Source organism: Procambarus clarkii, chromosome 31, assembly GCF_040958095.1.
Source record: "Procambarus clarkii isolate CNS0578487 chromosome 31, FALCON_Pclarkii_2.0, whole genome shotgun sequence".
NCBI lineage: Eukaryota > Metazoa > Arthropoda > Malacostraca > Decapoda > Cambaridae > Procambarus > Procambarus clarkii.
This window is the reverse complement of record NC_091180.1, coordinates 24,920,103-24,942,267: the sequence shown is the minus strand read 5'-3', so window position 1 is coordinate 24,942,267 and position 22,165 is coordinate 24,920,103. Positions and strand designations below refer to the sequence as shown.

General features: G+C 39.5%; 2 protein-coding genes across 13 annotated transcripts in view; one reads left to right on the top strand and one right to left on the bottom strand.

The window, feature by feature from the left end:
• The window catches only part of Lrrk (Leucine-rich repeat kinase), a 111,580-nt gene that overhangs the window by 73,848 nt on the left and 15,567 nt on the right, over positions 1–22,165 (bottom strand). For 5 of the 12 annotated variants that reach the window (XM_045743241.2, XM_069334566.1, XM_069334567.1 and 2 more), the window contains exons 1-6: positions 14,450–14,635; positions 11,890–12,049; positions 10,852–10,996; positions 6,342–6,407; positions 1,670–1,806; positions 1,076–1,229 (exon numbers count right to left, since the gene is read on the bottom strand). In XM_045743241.2, the coding sequence (XP_045599197.2) occupies positions 1,076–1,229; positions 1,670–1,806; positions 6,342–6,407; positions 10,852–10,996; positions 11,890–12,049; positions 14,450–14,528 (741 nt within the window). In that variant the 5' untranslated portion in view covers positions 14,529–14,635. Of the gene's footprint in view, positions 1–1,075; positions 1,230–1,669; positions 1,807–6,341; positions 6,408–10,851; positions 10,997–11,889; positions 12,050–14,449; positions 14,637–22,165 lie in introns of those variants that run through there. The other 7 variants (XM_069334563.1, XM_069334574.1, XM_069334564.1 and 4 more) reach the window with 4 other exon arrangements.
• Phf5a (PHD finger protein 5a) lies at positions 18,170–20,536 on the top strand. The gene is made up of 2 exons (XM_045743245.2): positions 18,170–18,465; positions 20,253–20,536. The coding sequence occupies exons 1-2, from the start codon at positions 18,273–18,275 to the stop codon at positions 20,390–20,392; spliced, it is 333 nt and encodes a 110-aa protein (XP_045599201.1). The 5' UTR covers positions 18,170–18,272; the 3' UTR covers positions 20,393–20,536.

The window sequence follows — 22,165 nt, the reverse complement described above, 5'->3', positions numbered from 1 at the left end:
AGGATCCCAGACGCGCCTTAATCGACTGTGCCACAACTATTCCACCCTTGTGGCTGTGTTCATTTGATGCATCACGCTATTGTGATTTGTGTAATGCACTGCAATAATATAAAAATTGTGGAATGGAGCCACACACAGGGAACTACAGACTCCTCATGAATGCAAACTAATCTACTTGGGAAATACTGAATATATCACATATTCACTAGGAAGAGGTCTTGTCCATCCACTAGTCAGCTCAGTTCAGCTAAAACCAAGAGAGGCCATCTACTAATACATTCAACACCTCTCAAATGTGGTCTGCTTTAAGGCCTATCCCAAAAAGCTTCAAGAGATGCTATGGCCAGTGTCCTATGTTATAAAAGGAAAGACTTGTTAGGCCTTTTTAGATTAAAACTAGGACTTGAGGACTTTCAGTGTTTGAGAGTAATCCTCCTAGAAGCAGCTCTCAGTATAGCCCCAAAAGGACATTTGAAAAGAGCCCTGCTGCACAGGTACAGAATTTCACTCTGTTCTGGCTGGCATAATCCTATCTAAAGAAACAAATAAAAAGCTCTTGCCTTCGGGAGAAAGGGAGCATCTGAGTGAAATGGACAGAAAATATATATACACTGTATTCACAGGCTTACTAAGGCATTGACCAGGAAAAACAAAGTTAAAAGCCATGTAGAATTTAATCTTGTATGATAACCTTCCATAAGGAAGGAAACTGTACATTTATAGTGTAAATGATACAGCTCATTCAATAACAAAACATTTAGTAACCCTGATTAAATCTTTTCTGTATATTTTCATAAGCTGATAAAGTACAACATAATAACATTTTAAAAATTTCCCAAACAAATTTATTATAACTACTGAATTACCGTCATTATCACCAACTTTGCAGGACTGAATTTTTTAACTATGTTACAACTGATGTATGCTTCTTACCCACATTAAAGATATACTAGTACTATACAATATACAGTAAATAAAATTAAAATAGTGTAACAAAATTACGACAGTGGTTTAAACCTCTTTCTTACATATGAAGTTAACAATACAAAATTTGAAGCAGCTAGTAAATACTGACCTTTAATTTAACTCCTTGCACTTTGTGTTTGAGGAGGAGGTCAACAAGCTTCTGGTTCCCAACATAGCAGGCCAGGTACAATGCACTTTGGCCTGTTACGTCCTTCATGTTAATGTCAAAGGCCATTTCATATTCATATTGTCCAGTCTTGTCCCTATGCAAAATAAAAAGAAAATTTTGTTTTATTACAAATCTGAAAGTTAATCAGATTGATACATAGAAGTTTACATGAAAGACAATCATACACCAGTCAGCATGATTAAATTGAATTTCATAAACAATTAAACTATGAAGACATATATTTTAGAAATAACTCGGTGGAAAACTTAGTGTTTATACTGTACTATATTTCCAAGACTCAAACATTTTTAGTTGGCACAATAGCGGATGTGTGCATTACTTTGTCAGTGGGGTAAAGCACTGCTGAGTCTAGGAAGTTACTTGAAGGTGATTTTTACTCTCTCTCCCTCTCTATTCTCTCTCTCTCTCTCTCTATTCTATTGTATATTTCATCATTGTGTTTGGTTATCCAAACCAAACACAATAAGACTTAATACAATTAAAACACAATAAATACTAAAGATAAGGACTGACCAGTATTTCCGTAGTGAATCATCTGGATAAGGGAACTTGAGCAGCAGCTCTAATACAGCTGTATGGCCATTGATGATGCAGGCGTGTAGTGGCAACCATCGCTCTACAGTGGACACACTCACCAAGGCAGGAAATTTCTGAAAAAGATTGCAGATGCAACTCAAAATAGGAAACTTCAGTAATGCATAAATTATGCGAGTGGTGTGAAATGAAAAGTTGAAAAACTTTACAGGAAAGAGTTCCACATTCGTTATGAGATGCCAGACCTTTTTCTTGTGATGTTTGTTGCAATTACAGATTATTCACCTTTACTTTGCTGGGAACGATTCATTGTTAATATATAAATTAAGCGACATATCATGATCATCATACAAAATACTCTACTGCCTACAGACAAATTCTTTAAATATGACCCTATAATTTCATAATTTTCTTCACATACTGATTACATATAACATTTGTTAAATGTTGGCAATATGCAGCTTTATTTAGAAGATAACATTTTATAAGTGTAGTACAATATTCTATTTGAAAATCACAATTTAGTATTACAGTATAGTAAGATAGATTAGGAATCATGCTACAGTATTTCTCTATCAAAAATTCAGCAAACAATTAGTTCACTGATGTCTAGAAACTTAATTCTTGTTATGTTCTGCATTTTACACTTATAATCTTTCCCTAAGACACAATGCCATTACTGTATTAATTTTAATTTTGATCTTAACTCGCAAGTATCCCTTTATTTAATATACTGTACTCTACTATGTTCTTTCTGGAAATTATTCACTTCAAAAGGTAATTTCACTTCAAAACGGGTGGACTTTTGCTTATTGTTTACCAAGACGACAATTTTAACATTCACTACTTCTACAGAATAGTCATTAGAGATTCCTCAAGACAACTTCAGCCAACTCCCCCACTTACAAAATACATCCCTCCCAATACATTAGTCACCTATAGGTACTATATTTTAAAACTAACCAAACTCACCAGCAATCTGTGTATTTCCAAAAAATTCAGGTTAAGAGAATACTAAAAACTCCATTCTGAGCAAGATACGCGATGTTCTCTAAGGCAAGAAAGCAGAAGTTCCTATTGGACAGGATTATGACAGTCAAGTGCAACATGAAATTGTGCACCCAACCTGGATAATTTTCAAGCGTCACAGTCAGGTAATTCTGGTGCTAGGGAGTCACTGGAAAATGCTAACTAGCTTACTCAAGCACTTTTAAGACTTCACAAGTCATACTTGGTATAACTAGGACAACAAAATAGTGCTATTTCACACCAACTTATGCTGCTTGCAGCTTTCAGGGATGTGATACAATATTTTCAGACTATGGCAGACATTCCTGTGGCCTCTTGTCACTATACCTGTTAGGGTCAGATAACAATGATCTGGTTGGAATGTTTTTCCTCCAATGCCAGTGCCACTTCTGTTGTTCTTCACTATCTTAGCTTTCAAAGCACCTTCTCACATTTCATGTCTAATACCATCACTTTGTACCAAGCAGCTGTGGCACAGCCTCTCCTTCAGGTATATGGTTTTAGCACCTGGTCTCCCTTTGCCTTTCCAAATGCTATGCTCCACTTGAGCCCTGATGTTCTCTAAATCTTGTCTTTGTTTTCCTGTGCTCCTTTTGTTTCCAGAAGGCATGGCAGGAAATGCAAAATAGACCCAATGAAAAGCGCAGATGCAATAGGCATGATGTGAGAGAATTCTATCAATATTAGGGGACCAAAACTTTTCAATACTCTCCTTCTGAAAACTGTGAGGGGCCAACCTCTCATGGTTTTTAAGACAGAACTTGAAAAACACCTCCAAATGATACCTGGTCAACTAGGCTGTGATTCATAAATCAGGCTGCAAGCAGCTGCATCCAACAACCTGGTTGACCAGACCATCATCTAGGAGACCCGGTCAGAGACCGGGCCATGGGGGACATTGATGCCAGAATCAACAACGGATAAAACAGATAGGTAGGTATCTCTATCATTTCAGTATGTATCTGGTATTGAACACTGTTTCTGTTGGTGTATCAGTTACTGTCAACTGCATTAGTTCAATGCTCTTGTTCACAGTTCTGACAAAGAATGAGGAATGAGAGGTTGCAATTTTCTGTTCATTTCCTGTTTAGTGACCGTTCTCTTCAGTCATCTTCAAAAAGGCTCAACACAGTCTTATATTCTGTTCCTTAACCCATGTACAGTACCATGATTCCCCATTTCAAAGGCCTACCTATCACAGTTCATCCACAGATCATTTTAGCTTGCTCAACTGGGGGAATACCCCACAATCCATAGCAGGTGGAAAATCACCATTCTCAAGGCATTTTACACTGCTATCACATGTGCCAACAAAATATCTCTGGATTTTGGCTAATGAACTGAACATCTGCCACTGATTATCTACCTTGCTTTCCCCGTCAATGTGTGACCTTGAGACATCTTTCCTCCTGTTGACCTAAACTTGGATAGGATATATGGACACCAAGGTACTTAGGGTTTAATGATGACCAAACCACACACCAGGAAATGAAGAAACAACAATGTTTCGGTCCATCCTCGACCATTATCATTTGATAATGGTCCAGGACGGACCGAAACAACGTCGTTTGTTCATCTTCTGGTGTGTGTTTTGGTCATCATATCTTCAGCCACATTATTGCGACTCATTGTCTGCTTAGGGTTTAATATTTTCTTTAGCTTATTCAGGGTCCTTATGCTATACCCTATTTTATACTTGTCCCTATTTTTTTTCCTTGTCTTTTCTTGGAGTTATGGAGAGAATGCACCGGTTATAAATCATAAAAAAGTTATGAATCATATCTGATATATAACTTGCACTGGTTATGATGTCCTTGCCCAAATAAGTGACCAAGTGGTCGAGTCACAGAAACACAGCTTTGAGGGTTAAATGAAGTTCAGAAAAACATGGGTAGTGGACCTGGGTAGCCAATCCAAAATTCTAGAGGAGGAGAATTCAGCAAATTAAATTTTAAAAATAAATAGATTAAGTGGGAACAAATAAACAAAGACTTCATAGAAATAACCTCAGAAGAACAGCTAGAAAATGCCACCCTGAACCAGTGCCTGGAAAAAAAAAATCAGTAGCTACATTGCTAGTAGCACTAGCAATGTGCTCAAGCTACATACCACTAAGAAAAAAAGAAGAAATTACTGGTAGAATGGAATGGGAACAGTGTTCCCTCTCTAGGCCAAGAAAATGAATCATGGAACAACTTGAAAGTCCCACCCTATCTCAAGATTGGGGCAGGGCCCAATATAGTATTGGGCCCCTGCACAGGAGAGATGGAACTTTCACAAATAACAAGAAAGTATGAAATACTGAGGCAACAGTACAACTTCAGTGAGACTAAACATACTGAAGATTGAAAACCCAAACAAATTCTTCATTAATGTAATACAGTACCATCATCAAATCATATATCAGATGTCACCCTAACGAAACTGGATTTCGAAGTAGCCATAGACAGTATGCATTTGCACTTTGCACCTGGCCCCTGATTCTTGGAACTTCGTTTGGATTATTCCAATCCAATAATAATTATTCTAATCCAATAATCCCTTAACATTCTTTGGAGACAAAGCCTAGATATTGGAGTTATCCCTGACATACTAAAAAAAACTGCAGAGATAGCACCATTCCATAAAAAATGGAATAAAGCAGAGGCGAAATCGTAGCACTAACATCACACATCATAAACTTTGAAAGAGTATTATGAAGTAAGATCACAAAATACATGAAGTCATAGCATCTCCATAACCCTGGACAACATGGGTTCAGAACAGGGTGCTCTTGCCTATCACAATTCCTGGACCACTATAACATGGCCTTAGATGCCATGGAAAACAAGCAAAATGCTGATGTAATACTGTATATGCAGATTTCACAAAAGTCTTCGACAAATGTGACCATGGTGTTAGTGTGCACAAAATGTGTTCAAAAGGAATTAACGGAAAAATAAGAAGAGGGATAAAAAATTTCCTTACCAACAGAACCCAGTATGCAATAGTAAACAAAGTAAAATCTGGACCATCAACAGTGAAGAGTTCAGTTTCCCAGGGTACTGTAATTGCTCCAGTACTCTTTCTCATTCTCATATCTGACACAGACAAGGGCAAAAACCGTAGTACAGTATCATCCTTTGCAGTTGATGCTAGGATTTTTATGAGAGTAAATAACACAGAGGACACAGAAAATCTCAAATCTGATGTAAATCAGGTCTTTCAATATGGGCTACAAAAAGGTAATTAAATCACCATGAGCATAGCTCTCATCCTTCAACTCCACTTAGGTAATTGCGCACACACGCACACGCACACGCACACGCACACGCACACGCACACGCACACGCACACACACACACACACACACACACACACACACACACACACACACTAGATGAAAGAGTGTTGTGTCATGTTGACTATATCCCTTCTGTGTGCTTCTAATATGCTCTCTGGTCGAGGACCGGGCCATGGAGACGCTAAGCCCCGAAATCAAGGTAACCTTCTCTTTGTTCATATTAAATAATGAATCTGTTAATGTGCATGTTTGACAGCCTCCTATTTAAGGTACCTGTACTGGTGTGTGAAATGTATTAACTGCAGCTAGTGTGAAGAAAAACCTTTTATTTCAACTCACTGTGTTTGTGTTGAGGCAACGCATGAGAGGGACGAGGGGCTGCTCATTGTTTGCTCCATTCCAACTCTTAATGAAAGTAAATTACTGTATAAATATCATGTAGGTGTGGATAAAAGCCATTTAGCACAGAAATAGCTTAGGATTCAATTCAGTAGCCATTAAATTAAATTAATGGCAAAATGCCATAACAAAATTAAATTTCTAAATATCAGTACATGTGGTAGTTTTAGTGTTCATTGTTATTGAGAAGCAATACATTTTCACACTATTTTGCAAAGAGTTTGAATTTATTGCACTGAACCGAGCCAGCTACATATTGCAGTTATCTTTGCTATCAGCTAATGGCGATCAATTGTTCTGTTCTTCTCATAAACTACAAACTGTAACTGTTTCCATTTGAGATAGTTGAAATTGTAAGGTATTAAATTAAAGCTCATCTTTCACTTTCTATTGATACTGTTAAATAAGTAGCTTCATTAAATATGAACTTAACCACATTATGCACACTGCTTAATGTGGTTAACAATGTTTCAGTGATGAGTATGAAGACTGCATTCATTACATTTTTAAAATGATTCTGGTAATTGCTCACAAAATTCAAATTTAAAACATTTTGAATTATGCCGAGACAAATAAATGGCACACTACCTACTGAACAGAAGACTTCTTGTTTGAAAGAAAAATGAGGGTAGTGATATAAGGAAAGAGGCAAAACAAACACACACACACAAAGGATGAACCGAGCAGCAGAAGAGATGAAAATCATAGAGAAAATAATAGGTTTGGGAGAAGGCCTAAACTCCAAGGAAAATGTCAGTAAATTTAGAAGGATAGGAAAATATGAGAAAGACAAGAACCGCCTCTTAAGGGTGACGTTTAATGGTGTGAAACATATTATGGAAGTGCTTAGAATTGCAGTGTGATGAGGATGGCAAATTTTGATCAATAAGACAAGACCTCTTAAAGAAAGACAGAGAAAAGCTGAAAATGAATCTCATTGAAGCAAAATATCTAAATGAGAATAGAAATGAAGAAGACAGAAATTATTTTTCTACAAAATGTCAGGGACTGGAAAGCTAGTGAAATGGTACATAAAAACAAGGCAACAAAATCATTAATGGAAGGGGGAGTAAAGAACAAAGGAAAAAGAGAATATGTTCCTGAAAATTGAATATACCAACATAGATGGAGTTAGATAAAAAACATTGGAGTTGCAAGATATAATTTAGCTTAAGGTCCCATATATTTTCACATTATCAGAGACAAAACTTGAAGGAAATATTATAAATGAAGTTGTATTCCCAAGGTTCTACTCAGTTTGGAGACATGACAGGAAAACTAGGAAGGGGGGGGGGAGGAGGAATGGCTGTGCTGGTGAAAGAACACCTGAAGATAAGAGAGTTAATACTTAAAAATCCTTGAGAAGTTGACATAATGGCATTGCAGGTTTGGAATCAGGATGATAAACTGATAATTGTAAATGCCTACAGCCCACCAGTAAGCAACACATGGACAAAGGAGGAACTGGATGACAAATGAGAGTGCCTCATGATGATCATGAGAGAAATTATAGTACAAGCAGATAAAGATAAATCACGACTCTTGATACTGGGGGACTTCAACTTTAAGCAACAGACTGGGAGGCCTATGAAGCAAAAACAGAGGACTTTTGGACATGCAGATTTGTAAACTTCATCGAGACATTCTTGTATCAACATGTCAAGCAGGCCACAAGAATGAGGGAAGGGAATGTACCGTCAGTACTTGATCTAGTATTCACAGGGAAAGGAGATATTTGACATCCAGTACCTTCCTCCCTTGGGAAAGAGTGATCATATCATATTAGACATTAAATATGCTTAAGATATCATCTAAAAGAAAATGGGGACATTGAAACAGTTATTAAACTTGATTTCAAGAGAGGACACTATAGGGAGCTTCGAAAAAATTTTAATGAGTGTAATTGGACAGACTTGTTGCTAGGCAGGTAAGTAAATGCTAGGGAAGTATGCCAAAATTTGCAAAATATACAATGAAGGCACACAAACATTCATACCTAAACAGAGATGCAGGGCCAGAAAACATGACTGGTTCAACAGAAATTGCGAGAGGGCCAGAGACCAAAAGACATAAAAATGGAATCAATATAGGAAAAGGCCAAACTCCCAAACATATCTGCAATACAAAGATGCGAGAAATAACTACATAGCAGTAAGGAGAGAGGCAGAGAGGAATTTTGAAAAAGGGCTAGCAGACAAATGTAAAACAAAACCAGGTTTATTTTACAAATTCATAAACAACAAATTGCTAGTAAAGGATAATATCCAGAAGTTGAAAATGGGAAACAGATTCACAGAAAATGAAAAGGAAATGTGTGAAACATTAAACGAGAAGTTCCAAAGTGTGTTTGTACAAAATGAAATCTTCAGAGAACCAGACACAATAAGAATTCCAGAGAACAACATAGAGCACATAAAGGTGTCTAGAGACGAAGTGGAAAATATGCTCAAGAAGCCAAGTAAGAACAAAGTACAGTAGTTGGGCCAGATGGAGTTTCACCATGGGTTCTGAGAGAACATGCATCTGAGCTCAGCATTCCACTTCACCTGATTTTTCAGGCATCCCTATGTACAGGAGTTGTAGCAGACACGTGGAAAAAGGCTAATATAGTTCTAATCTACAAGTGGCAACAGGGAAGACCCCCTCAATTATAGACCTGTATCATTGACAAGTGTAATAGTCAAAATATTGGAAAAATAATTAAAACTAAATGGGTAGAACACCTGGAAACAAACAATATAATATCAGATCGTCAGTACGGTTTTCGATCTGGAAGAGCCTGTGTAACAAATTTACTCAGTTTCTATGATCGAGACAGAGATTTTATAGGAAAGGGATGGTTCGGTTGACTGCATCTATCTGGACCTAAAAAAGGCTTTCAACAGAGTTCCACATACGAGGCTGTTCTGGAAACTGGAACACATTGGAGGGGTGATAGGTAAGCTAACATAGATGAAAAGTTTTCTGACTGATAGAAAAATGAGGGCAGTAATAAGAGGAAATGTATCGGACAAGAGAATGGTCACAAGTGGAGTACCTCAGGGTTCAATTCTTGCACCAGTAATGTTCATTGTCTACATAAACGATCCACCAGATGGAATACAGAATTATATGAACATGTTTGCTGATGATGCTAAGATAATAGGGAAGATAAGAAACTTAGATGATTGCCATGACCTTCAAGAAGACCTGGACAGAAAAAGTATATGGAGCACCACTTGGCAAATGGAATTTAATGTAAATAAATGCCATGTTATGGAATGTGGAATAGGAGAACATAGACCCCACATAACCTCACAAAGGGCGCCTCACAGCTGGGTGGATAGTGGATTCGGATTCGTAGTCCTGAGGTTCCGGGTTCGATCTCCAGTGGAGGCGGAGACAAATGGGCAAAAATGTTTCTTTTACCCCTGTTACCTAGCAATAAATAGGTACCTAGGAGTTAAACAACTGCTACAGACTGTTTCCTGGGGGGGCTGTAACAAAAAGGAGGCCTAGTCGAGGACCGGGCCACGGGGATGCTAAGCCCCGAAATCATCAAGATGACCTATAAATTATGTGAGAAATCTTTAAAGAAGTCTGATAAAGAAAGAGATCTAAGGGTAGTTCTAGATAGAAAACAATCACCTGAGGATCACATTAAGAACATTGTGCGAGGGGCCTTTGCTACACTTTCTAACTTCAGACTTGTTTTTAAATACTGTACATGGATGGCAAAATACTAAACAAATTGTTCATGACTTTTGTTAGACCAAAGCTGGAAATATGCAGTGGTTATATGGTGCCCATATCTTAAGAAGCACATCAACAAACTGGAAAAGGTGCAAAGACACGCTACTAAGTGGCTCCCAGAACTGAAGGGCAAGAGCTACGAAGAGCTTAGAGGCATTAAATATGCCAAAACTAGAAGACAGAAGAAAAAGGGGTGATATGATCACTACGTTCAAAACAGTAACAGGAATTGATCAAATTAATAGGGAAGATTTCCTGACATCTTGAACTTAAAGAACAAGAGGTCATAGATTTAAACTAACTAAACACAGATGCTAAAGAAATATAAGAAAATTCACTTTTGCAAACAGAGTGGTAGATGGTTAGAACAAGTTAGGTGAGAAGGTGGAGGAGGCCAAGACCGTCAGTAGTTTCAAAGCGTTATATGACAAAGAGTGCTGGGTAGACGGGACACCACGAGCATAGCTCTCATCCTGTAACTACACTTAGGCAATTATACACACACACACATACGTACGTTTCTCCATCACTTCAATCTTTTGGTCAATAATAACCACAACCATCTTCACAGAATGCCATATTTTTAAACTGGTCTGGGATATAGGAAATTTTGGTTAACAGAAGTGCACATTACAGATGCCCCCTGAACCTTAATATTTATTTTAAATTAGACATACTGTACTACATCTAACAGAAGGCTTTATCATTATCCTCTTACCTTAAGCAGCATTTCAGCTATATCTCTGCGGCCATAGTAGCAAGCAATATAGAGCGGGGAGTATTTTGTGACAGGGTGGATCCTGCCATCTGCCCCATGATCCAGCAGCAGCCGCACCATCTCACGCTGACCTTCCTCACAGGCCCTAATGATGTACATCTTCATAAAAATCTTCTGCTTCTTTTCTAATTAATAAGGCTTCAATTAAAGCCTAAGCCAGGTGCTACATGCTCAGTACATTAGAAAAAGCTCCAGTTGCATCTCATTGCAAATTGACCATGCATTATTCTTTGCATACTTTATACAGTATGCTATATTATTAAATATTTTAATGAAAATATAATATATAGTACATTGACAACTATAGAATATTCTACAGCTAAGATATACAATAAACTATAGCCTAGCCAGAAAACATACAGTACTGTACTAGGAAGAGATTAGTTACAATTAAAGAATATAAAAAAAAATTAACTATAGCTGAAGAACATTCAAACAGGTTAAAGATACTGTAGCTGAAGAACATGCAAGGAAGAGATTACACATAGTTGAAGATAAAAAAAAAATCGCCTATAACTGAAGAATGTAACTATGAAGTGATTAGCTATGACTAAAAAAATATTAAAAAGAAAGTCTAAATTATATACTAATTAGATTTATTTTGACTAAAGTACTTATGATTTCAGTCACTACAAAGAAAAAACCTAAACAGAGATGAACTAGAACTCAAAATCACACTGAAGAAATGATTAACCGAGAGGCTTAAGAACATACCGAGAGACTACCTTCCTTAAAACCAAGTAAGTATCATTTCATATTTACATCTAGTGTTACCATTAAGCAATAGCAAAATAATTAGAAGAAAACAAAAAATCATATTTTTTTTTTTTTAAGAAAATTATATCATTTAACTTTTTAAAACAAATATTTAGTCACACCAAAAAATACATAAAAAAATACTGTATATAAATATCTTTTATTTTTCCAAGAGCAAAATAATCCAACTACACATTAGACTTTAATTAAAGTAACCCATACTTGAAAAGTAACGTGTTGGAGCCATTAGGTGCAGAGTTGATGATGATCTGAGCCTCTGCACCGAGATCCCGCAGGATGGCCTTGGCCCGCGAGACATCTCCCCTACTGCAGGACTCACGTAGGGCAGAGTGCAGCTCTTGGCGAGCGAGTTCACGTGCATCTGAAACATTTATAAATCATTATTCATAAAATTATTGAGATTTATGTACACTAGTATTGTGTCTATAAAACACAACAGTCACCAACTTTGCGAAAACAGTTTACACCAACACAACAAAGTAATTGTGTATATGTATAATGCACTATTGGCAACAAATGTAAAAAAAGTAACATTTAGCAACACATTACTAACAGAAAAAGTATAGAGTATGAAGTATCAACCTATCCTCTAAACATTAGTATGCTGTACATAGTACACTACACTGTTTTAGAGTAAAGCAGGCTTGTATCCCACATACTGAAAGAAAATTCACACACAAATATTCTGATATTGTACTTTCACCATTTTGTATATACTGTACTGTATAGTGTAACTCAAATTTTGTAAACAAGAATATTACAATCAAGCCTATCTTATCAGACCAGAAGATTTGATTATACTGTATAACAAAATCTACTCATGTTATACTGTCCAAACAATATTTGCCACAATAAGTCCAGGTTACAATATTGTATTGCATTTCAATAAAAACTAGAACAGAGTGAATTTTCATTGCAAAAGCTAGCTTTAATGGGAAAGTATAGTTACACTAGACTTGCTTAATCCACTTCCATTCTTTTAAAAAACATGTACTGTACATACTGTACAGTACCTAAACATTATTCTTGCCATCTAACAGCCACAAATAAAATGCACAAATGATGCAGAATGCTTGTGAAGAGTCATGATGCAAGAATGAACTGTAATCACAAGAGTATGATAGAATTGAAGATATCTGCCTGGGGTCATGAGGTCAGTGTGTGTTACTCTAGCACCGAGTATTAAAAAGTCTTGGCTGGATACTGACCCAGGGACACATTAATAAATTTAACATGTGTAGTCAAAATAATTTATTCTCATTTATATACAGTACCAATATTATACAGTATATTGAAGTTTATGTACAGTGAGGTACAGGTTATGTTAAGTGTTTAGGTTCAGACACTCCCACACCGGCCAGTGCACAGTACACTCCCACGCCAGGCAGTGCACATGTGCACAGTACTCCCACACCGGCCAGTGCACAGTACACTCCCACACCGGCCAGTGCACAGTACACTCCCACACCGGCCAGTGCACAGTACACTCCCACACCGGCCAGTGCACAGTACACTCCCACACCGGCCAGTGCACAGTACACTCCCACACCGGCCAGTGCACAGTACACTCCCGCACCGGCCAGTGCACAGTACACTCCCGCACCGGCCAGTGCACAGTACACTCCCGCACCGGCCAGTGCACAGTACACTCCCGCACCGGCCAGTGCACAGTACACTCCCGCACCGGCCAGTGCACAGTACACTCCCGCACCGGCCAGTGCACAGTACACTCCCGCACCGGCCAGTGCACAGTACACTCCCGCACCGGCCAGTGCACAGTACACTCCCGCACCGGCCAGTGCACAGTACACTCCCGCACCGGCCAGTGCACAGTACACTCCCGCACCGGCCAGTGCACAGTACACTCCCGCACCGGCCAGTGCACAGTACACTCCCGCCACCGGCCAGTGCACAGTACACTCCCACACCGGCCAGTGCACAGTACACTCCCACACCGGCCAGTGCACAGTACACTCCCACACCGGCCAGTGCACAGTACACTCCCACACCGGCCAGTGCACAGTACACTCCCACACCGGCCAGTGCACAGTACACTCCCACACCGGCCAGTGCACAGTACACTCACACACCGGCCAGTGCACAGTACTCACACACCGGCCAGTGCACAGTACACTCACACACCGGCCAGTGCACAGTACACTCACACACCGGCCAGTGCACAGTACACTCCCACACCGGCCAGTGCACAGTACACTCCCACACCGGCCAGTGCACAGTACACTCACACACCGGCCAGTGCACAGTACACTCACACACCGGCCAGTGCACAGTACACTCCCACACCGGCCAGTGCACAGTACACTCACACACCGGCCAGTGCACAGTACACTCCCACACCGGCCAGTGCACAGTACACTCACACACCGGCCAGTGCACAGTACACTCCCACACCGGCCAGTGCACAGTACACTCACACACCGGCCAGTGCACAGTACACTCCCACACCGGCCAGTGCACAGTACACTCACACACCGGCCAGTGCACAGTACACTCACACACCGGCCAGTGCACAGTACACTCACACACCGGCCAGTGCACAGTACACTCACACACCGGCCAGTGCACAGTACACTCACACACCGGCCAGTGCACAGTACACTCCCACACCGGCCAGTGCACAGTACACTCCCACACCAGCCAGTGCACAGTACACTCACACACCGGCCAGTGCACAGTACACTCCCACACCAGCCAGTGTACTTCTCTCAATTTAAAGAAATTAACTCCACGAGTGCATTACATGATATGAAAATATTTAAGGCGGCGAGGAGAATGAAATCCTCCGAATGGAGCTCAAAATAGAATGCATCCTCAGACATGTATCCGAGCGAGGCCCCACAACAGCCAGGTGGATCATGGAGGGTTGGCTGGGTGTTGCATAGTGGGCGTCGTGACACACACTCAGCAAGGCACTAGAGTAACTGCAGGACTGACATCGCTAACAGCCATGACCTCGGCCAGGCAGAGTGCCTCTTGATGCGTTATCGCTAACGTATCTATCATCATTGTTATCTCATCTTGGAGGTCTCATCCTCTTTAAGTCGGGGTCTGACTGCGTTTGTAAGGAAAAATGACATTCGTGCTTATTTAAGATATTCTAATAAGAATATTTATCTACAATGACCTGGAACTAAAAGCTATATATCTGGGTATAGAGGTTCGAATATATTATGGTGGAGATTGGTGGACATCCGTTAATTACGTATATTTACCAGTATACACACGCTGGTGATCAGCAAAGAACCAATGTGTGTGTACTCAACACATTTGAGCTTGAGGGGGTTGAGCTTCGGCTCTTTGGTCCCGCCTCTCAACTGTCAGTCAACTGGTGTACAGATTCATGAGCCTACCGAGCTCTATCATATCTACATTTGAAACTGTGTATGGAGTCTGCCTCCACCACATCACTGCCTAACACGAACGTGCGTGGTGTTTAATTACCTAAATGCGCTTAGGTAATTAATTTCCGTAGCTCTTGCGCTACGGAAAAAATGAAAATATAAAATCAGAAACCACGTACAAAACGCAGTCAAATCATAACACAGAACGAAACAGCAATGTAAAGGATTTGGGTGTACTCATGTCGGAAGACCTTACCATTAAAAAACACAATGAAGTAGCCGTCACGACTGCAAGAAAAATGACAGGTTGGATAACAAGAACCTTTCACACTGGAGATGCTATACCAATTATGATACTCTTCAAGACGCTAGTGCTCTCTAGAGTGGAATACTGTTGCACAATGACAGCCCCTTTCAAAGCTGGAGAAATTGCTGACCTGGAGAGCATGCAGAGATCCTTTACTGCTAGAATCCACTCAGTAAAACATCTAAACCATTGGGACAGACTAAAGAGCCTAAATCTGTATTCTCTTGAGGGCAGGCGGGAGAGATACATAATAATTTACACGTGGAAAATAGTAGAGGGGATGGTCCCAAACCTGCACACAGAAATAACATCACATGAGACCAGAAGGCACGGCAGATGTGCAGAATACCCCCGTTGAAGAGCAGAGGTGCAACAGGTACTCAGAGAGAGAACTCTATCAACATCAGAGGCCCGAGACTGTTCAACACGCTTCCACTACACATAAGGGGCATAACTGGCCGACCCCTCACAGTGTTCAAGAGAGAACTGGATAAGCACCTCCAAAGGATACCTGATCAACCAGGCTGTGACTCATACGTCAGGCTGCGATCAGCTGCGTCCAACAGCCTGGTTGACCAGTCCAGCAACCAGGAGGCCTGGTCGACGACTACCCTGAAAACACCTCAAGGTTACCTTGAGGTTAACATCCTTGTAGTTACAGGATGAGAGCTACGCTCGTGGTGTCCCGTCTTCCCAGTATTCTTTGTTGTATAACACTGAAACTATTGACGATTTTGGCCTCCACCACCTCACTTAATCTTGTTCCAACCGTCTACCACTCCGCACAAGAAAACTATCTATTTTTTTTCGGCACCTTTGTTTCCTTAGCCTGAATGTGTGTCCTCTTGTTTGTGATGTTGCTGGTTTCAGGGTGGGTGGGTGTGTATTTTCTATGTGTGTCTGTAGAATCGAGTTCTTGGACCCCGCCTTTCTAACCAATCCATTTTTTCCTCCATTATATCTACTACATATATGTCTCTCTAAACACACACACACGTTGATTGACAGTTGAGAGGCGGGGACCAAAGAGCCAGAGCTCAAAGCCCCGCAAGCACAACTAGGTAAGTACACATATGCGTGCGTGTGAGCTACGAGATTGATTGATGATGATTAAGCCACCCAAAAGGTGGCACGGGCATGACTAGCCCGTGAGCGGTGGCTCTTTTGAGCCATTACCAGTATCAAGAGCTGATACTGGAGATCTGTGGAGGTGCGACTGCGCCCTGCGTGACGGGAGATGTCTCCCGTGGAGCTACGAGGACATAATACTGGAACTAAACCTCAAGGCAATGGAAAACGGAAGAGTTAGAAGATACGTGAACACCTATATAATTCTCAGAGGAAGAAAGAAACCTTCTTTCTTTATCTTTATCTGGGTAGATAAAGATAAACTATTAGCATGAGTGGTACACGAACAAGGGGACACAGATGGAAGCTCAGTATCCAAATGAGTCACAGGGACGTCAGAAAGACCTTTTTCGGTATCAGTAGTTAACAAATACAGTTTCAATTATAGATATAACCGAGCTGAAAAGGCTCAAGAATCTGTCCACTGGTTGATTGACAGTTGAGAGGCGGGACCAAAGATCCGAAGCTCAACCCACACAAGAAGAATTAGGCGAGTACCCATACAGCCTGACAGCTGAGTGGGCAGCGCTCGGGGGTCGTAGTCCTAAGAGCCCCGCGTTCGAGTCTTGGTCGAGGTAGAAACAAATGGGCTGAGTTTATTTTACCTGATGCCCTTGTTCACCTAGCAGTAAATAGGTACCTGGGGAATTAAAGAGCTGCTACGGGCTGCATCCTTGGACGTACGTACGTACGTGTGTGTATTCACCTAGTTGTATTCACCTGTGTGTGTGTGTGTGTGTGTGTGTGTGTGTGTGTGTGTGTGTGTGTGTGTGTTAGAAATATATGTAGTAGACATAATATGAAAATTAGATTGGTTAGAAAGGCGGGGTCCATGAGCAAATAATTCGATTCTGCAGACACAAATAGTAAATACAGGCTTCGTAATGTTTACATGATTCAGTGCTTAGCTCTTGTGAAAATCTTGAAGTTGTTGTTTAGTCAGAGTTGATTTGTTTTCTGTAGTAAGGCAAGTATTTACGGCCCCTGATTCCATGTATGACTAACCATCCTGTGAGATGGGAATATTAGATCAACTTAAAGCTAGTTTTTTTTTATCTAAACTGTGTAATCTTTCAAATGGAATAGGGTAGCAGCACATTGTTGTGTATCTTGAGATCCTGAGGTTATCTTGAGATGATTTCGGGGCTAAGCCTCCCCGTGGCCCGGTCCTCGACCAGGGCCTCCTTATTGTTACACACCCCCAGGAAGCAGCCCGTAGCAGCTGTCTAATTCCCAGGTACCTATTTATTGCTAGGTAACAGGGGGCATCGGGGCGAAAGAAACTCTACCCATTTGTTTCCGCCTCCACCGGGGATCAAACCCGGAACCTCAGGACTACGAATCCGAAGCGCTGTCCACTCAGCTGTCAGGCCCCCTAATAATGCGGGTGTTAGGGGGCTATACCGAAGCTTGTTAATACAAAAAAAAATCATGTCCCCAACAAAACAAATTAAAATTAAAAAAAAAAAAGTGAATTTTCTAAAAAAATGTAACAAGTTTTTTTTTTAGAAATAGTCAGCAGGCCTTAATTTAATATGCGCATTCTTTATGATGAAACAAATCATAACTTGTTCATTGGGTGGTGTTGGTGATTTTAAAGGTGGCGGGGTTGGGGCGTGCGCGCGCCGGGCCCCGCCCCGCTGGTGTGGATGTGCGTGCCGAGGGTGCCGCTGACGGCAGACGCTGCCCACACCACTACAAACGTTCAGCCGGGACGCTTCTCTCCCCCGAGCGTCCTCGCATCGATTAGCTTCATTTTTTTTCATACGTGTTAACATTAGGACGACATGGCAAAGCATCATCCCGATTTAATCTTCTGCAGGAAGCAGCCCGGAGTGGCCATCGGGCGCTTGTGTGAGAAATGTGACGGGAAATGTGTGATCTGTGACTCGTACGTGCGGCCATGCACACTAGTGAGGATATGTGACGAGTGCAACTACGGCTCCTACCAGGGTCGCTGTGTCATCTGCGGAGGGCCCGGTAGGTCCTTACAGTGCTGGCCAGGCACTGTGAGTGGCAGCACGGTGCTTGCTGTGTATACTGCCAAGCATGTATGGTGCTGTGTTCCTAGGCTTGGAACCTTGGGGGGGGGGGGAACTGTGTCCTTCATTGTCAGTATTCTGTCAAATACTGTGTTTTCAGTACAGTAGTATATAGAACTTTGATGCGTAAATATATGTGGCTATAGGTATATCTAAACATTCAGTGCTGAATGCACACTGAGACTACATTATATTCTCTTGGCTAGCAACAAATCATCTCGTGGGCTTGTAACAAAGTGGCTGTTGGACCTAGCAGCCTAATCGCTACAATTATCAATCATAAACAATAACATTGTGTTTTATACTTTAAAGTAGCAGGCATCTTATGTCTGCCAAAGTGTTTTAATTTATATGTATCGCTGCAGGGATCCATCATTTATGCTGTGGTTTAATCATAATGCAGAATATCAATAATAAGCACAAATTAGCTTTAGTAATTTATTGCTGTTTTTATAAACAGCAATAATGTTTAAAAACATTTAGACATTTGAGTAGCCAAATTTTAATCACACATCTATAAAACTGTTGACTTTCATTAGCTTTGAAAAAATGAATAATAGGGCTATACAATATTAAATTACACAGTGCTGCTTTTCAATGTTTACTCCTTTATTTTTAAATTTTAAGTTCAAGCATCCTATTAATCTGCCATGTTACTTTTTGGTAATAATGTGCAATGATTATATTTTCCAGCTTTTTGTTCATCGAGCCCTTAGATTGAGGCTTAGGCTATGAAATGGCAATAATTAAATTAGATTTTGCCTACTTATTTGTGTTACATGAAGAACACACAGCATTAGAAATTTGTGTCTATCAATATGGTTACACTTGGTTAACCCTTGTAATGACTATCATAAATAATTACTAGATTTTTATTGTTGGAAGTTTTAGTATTGTCTAGGCTTAATAACATTTTAAAAATCACACTTTCATTTAAACAAAAATTACAATAATTTATATCATCAGATGCTGGGGGCAGACAACTAATAGTATGCTGATATTACAGTACATACATCATTTGCGATAATCATTTAATTCATATTTCAGAGGCTTTGAAAAATCATAAAATATTACAGTATAGCAAATTTGTATCACTAAGCATTCATATATATCACTGCATTGTATTACGGTTCTGTGGCACTTTGGAAACGTCTGGCTGAAAAATACACAAAGCTTTCTCTAGAGTATATTAAGTATTGTCTGAATAATGTGAAGATTTTGGTAGGTCTAGCATTGATCACTAACTAGTCCAATAACATCAAAGCAAAGCAATACCTCACAGGCCTGTATCCATATTTTTGTATTCATCGTATTAACAATCTTTAAAAGTTAGAGTTCAATATTCAGACGATTCTCAAAATACAACTGAGAAAATGTGCATTTCTCAGTATGGCCTGCAACTCCTAAATAGTTCAGGCCATTACCATTTACTTTGGTAATGGCCTGCTATTTTTCCTAGGAATTTTATCAAGCACTGTGCTCTTATTAGTGTCCTATTAATAGTCAAATTACTAATCAAGATGATTGGCAATGTCCTCAGTTCTGATGAACATTCAGCTTTTAAATATGTATCAGTCGAGTTCAAAACCACATTTTTACATTTAAAAGTGATTGTAAGCTATAACAAAACCTAATAAAATATAACAATCAAGGACTTTAGTATGAAATATTTTAATTTGCATATACAGTACTGAAGTGCTAATTGTATTTACCCCCCCCCCCCAGGTGTGTCTGACGCGTACTACTGTAAGGAGTGCACAGTTCTGGAGAAAGATCGGGATGGTTGCCCAAAGATTGTCAACTTGGGGTCATCCAAGACTGATCTCTTCTATGAAAGGAAGAAATACGGTTTTAAGAAAAGATGATGTCAAGACTTCGACACTATTTGGTACAACTGTGATAATGCATGTTATGCTTGGACAGTAACTGAGATGGTTGCTTTTATATCAGTATGTTGCATATTAAATGCAAAATATTTGTAATTTATAAATAAATCTTTTGGTACAAAAGATTAATATTTTATATCCCAAATTGAAAATTTATACTCTATGCTGAAGTTAAATTGGTTTCAAGATATATATACTCTATAATCCCTTTGTTTAAAATGAACGATGATTTTTATCCGTTTACAAAGCCACCAAAATATTCATAAAAATTGTGTTATATGGCTAGCATTTTGTATAGCAGTCAACTTTACTCCACATTACTGTACATAGACTTGGGTACAAGTATTCACTTTTCTTACCAATCCAATTTGGCAATTAAATATTTCTGTGTGCATGTTGAACCGTGTTGATCTGCTGAAAAAGCTAGAGTTTGCATTTATTTAACATAAAATGTTCCATACATCCATTCTTCAAGCAATTATCAAAAGCACCAAGCCCAGGCTAAATAGAACAGTCATACAATAGTCAAAAAGTTATTAGATATTGGAAGGATGCCTTTACGAGAGCAGAAAGATAACACTAGTGATGTCAATGGAACCTGATCCACCAATGATTTTGATTTCATTGAGGGACCCAAGATTCAAAGGTAACTGTAAGGGAGGGATATAAAATTTTCAATCATCCTGAAAATCAGGACATTCTATGAGCTGTGCAACTGTTAGAAAATTGCAGTTCTGGCAGCAAGGTGCAGGTATTAGTTTCATGAAGTGCCCACCAGTTAATCATGAGGCAAGTATATTGGCTAACCCAAGATGCTTCCCAACTTCCTGGGGTAGCAGACAGAACACCACAGGGATAGGACAAGTTTGATGGTATATTATTTGTACAGTAATAGCCAACCAGTTAGCTCTGAAATAGTTGCAGATTCCATTATGAATGATGGTAGAAATCTGAGTAAGAAATTTGCTTCTGGATTTAGGGGCCAACACGAATGACCATGGCCGCAGTATGCGTAACATCAGAAGCAATACTAAAGTGGCTTAAGAGCCCAGCATTACTCGACTATATAATTGCTAAAAATGCGGTACGGTCTGCGTTAGATCTTGATCAATATAGTATGAGAAGGGTTAAAAGATTTCTGGGTTATGAGAGCACTTCATTAACCTCATTCAATGCAATGCAACAATAACTTTTTATAAATTAAAAGTTTTCTGATTATCTCGCTTATAAAAAACTGCATTTTACATTAAAAAAAAAAAATCATTAGTAAAACTTTAGGGTTTTATTTTTCAGTAGCCATATGGTGCTTAAATCAGGTATGTCACAACTTAGTTTTTAAACCAATGTGAACTAGTTCCTCTACATAAATATTGTTCCTGCATTATCAAATTCACTAGTGATTTCTCTTGATAATAATTAGTTACCTTAAACAAATAACTGTACAGTACTGCACTTGTATGTGTGACGTACACACACACCTAACTTGGCTCTAGTATTATCACCTTAACTTTATGAATACAGAAATGTATAATGTTTGCTTATCTGCCAGTGGACAAGCTTTCATTCACTCTAGTACGGTATTTAATTGCATCCATTCAACATTTAACACCCTAAATAGTTTTTGGATTCAGTCATTATTCTCCTAGCACTATCATGAATCTATTTTAAACTGTGCTCTACTGATGGAGACATTAAGTTATGTCAAAGGATTTTCTGTGCACTCATAGAACATGTTTTTTTTTGTTTAAACAG

Bases quoted from the DNA above. Each gene is read 5' to 3' on its own strand.
- Phf5a (XM_045743245.2), top strand. From the start codon at position 18,273: ATGGCAAAGCATCATCCCGATTTAATCTTCTGCAGGAAGCAGCCCGGA. The intron at 18,466-20,252 runs GTAGGTCCTTAC...CCCCCCCCCCAG, and splicing joins TGTCATCTGCGGAGGGCCCG to GTGTGTCTGACGCGTACTAC.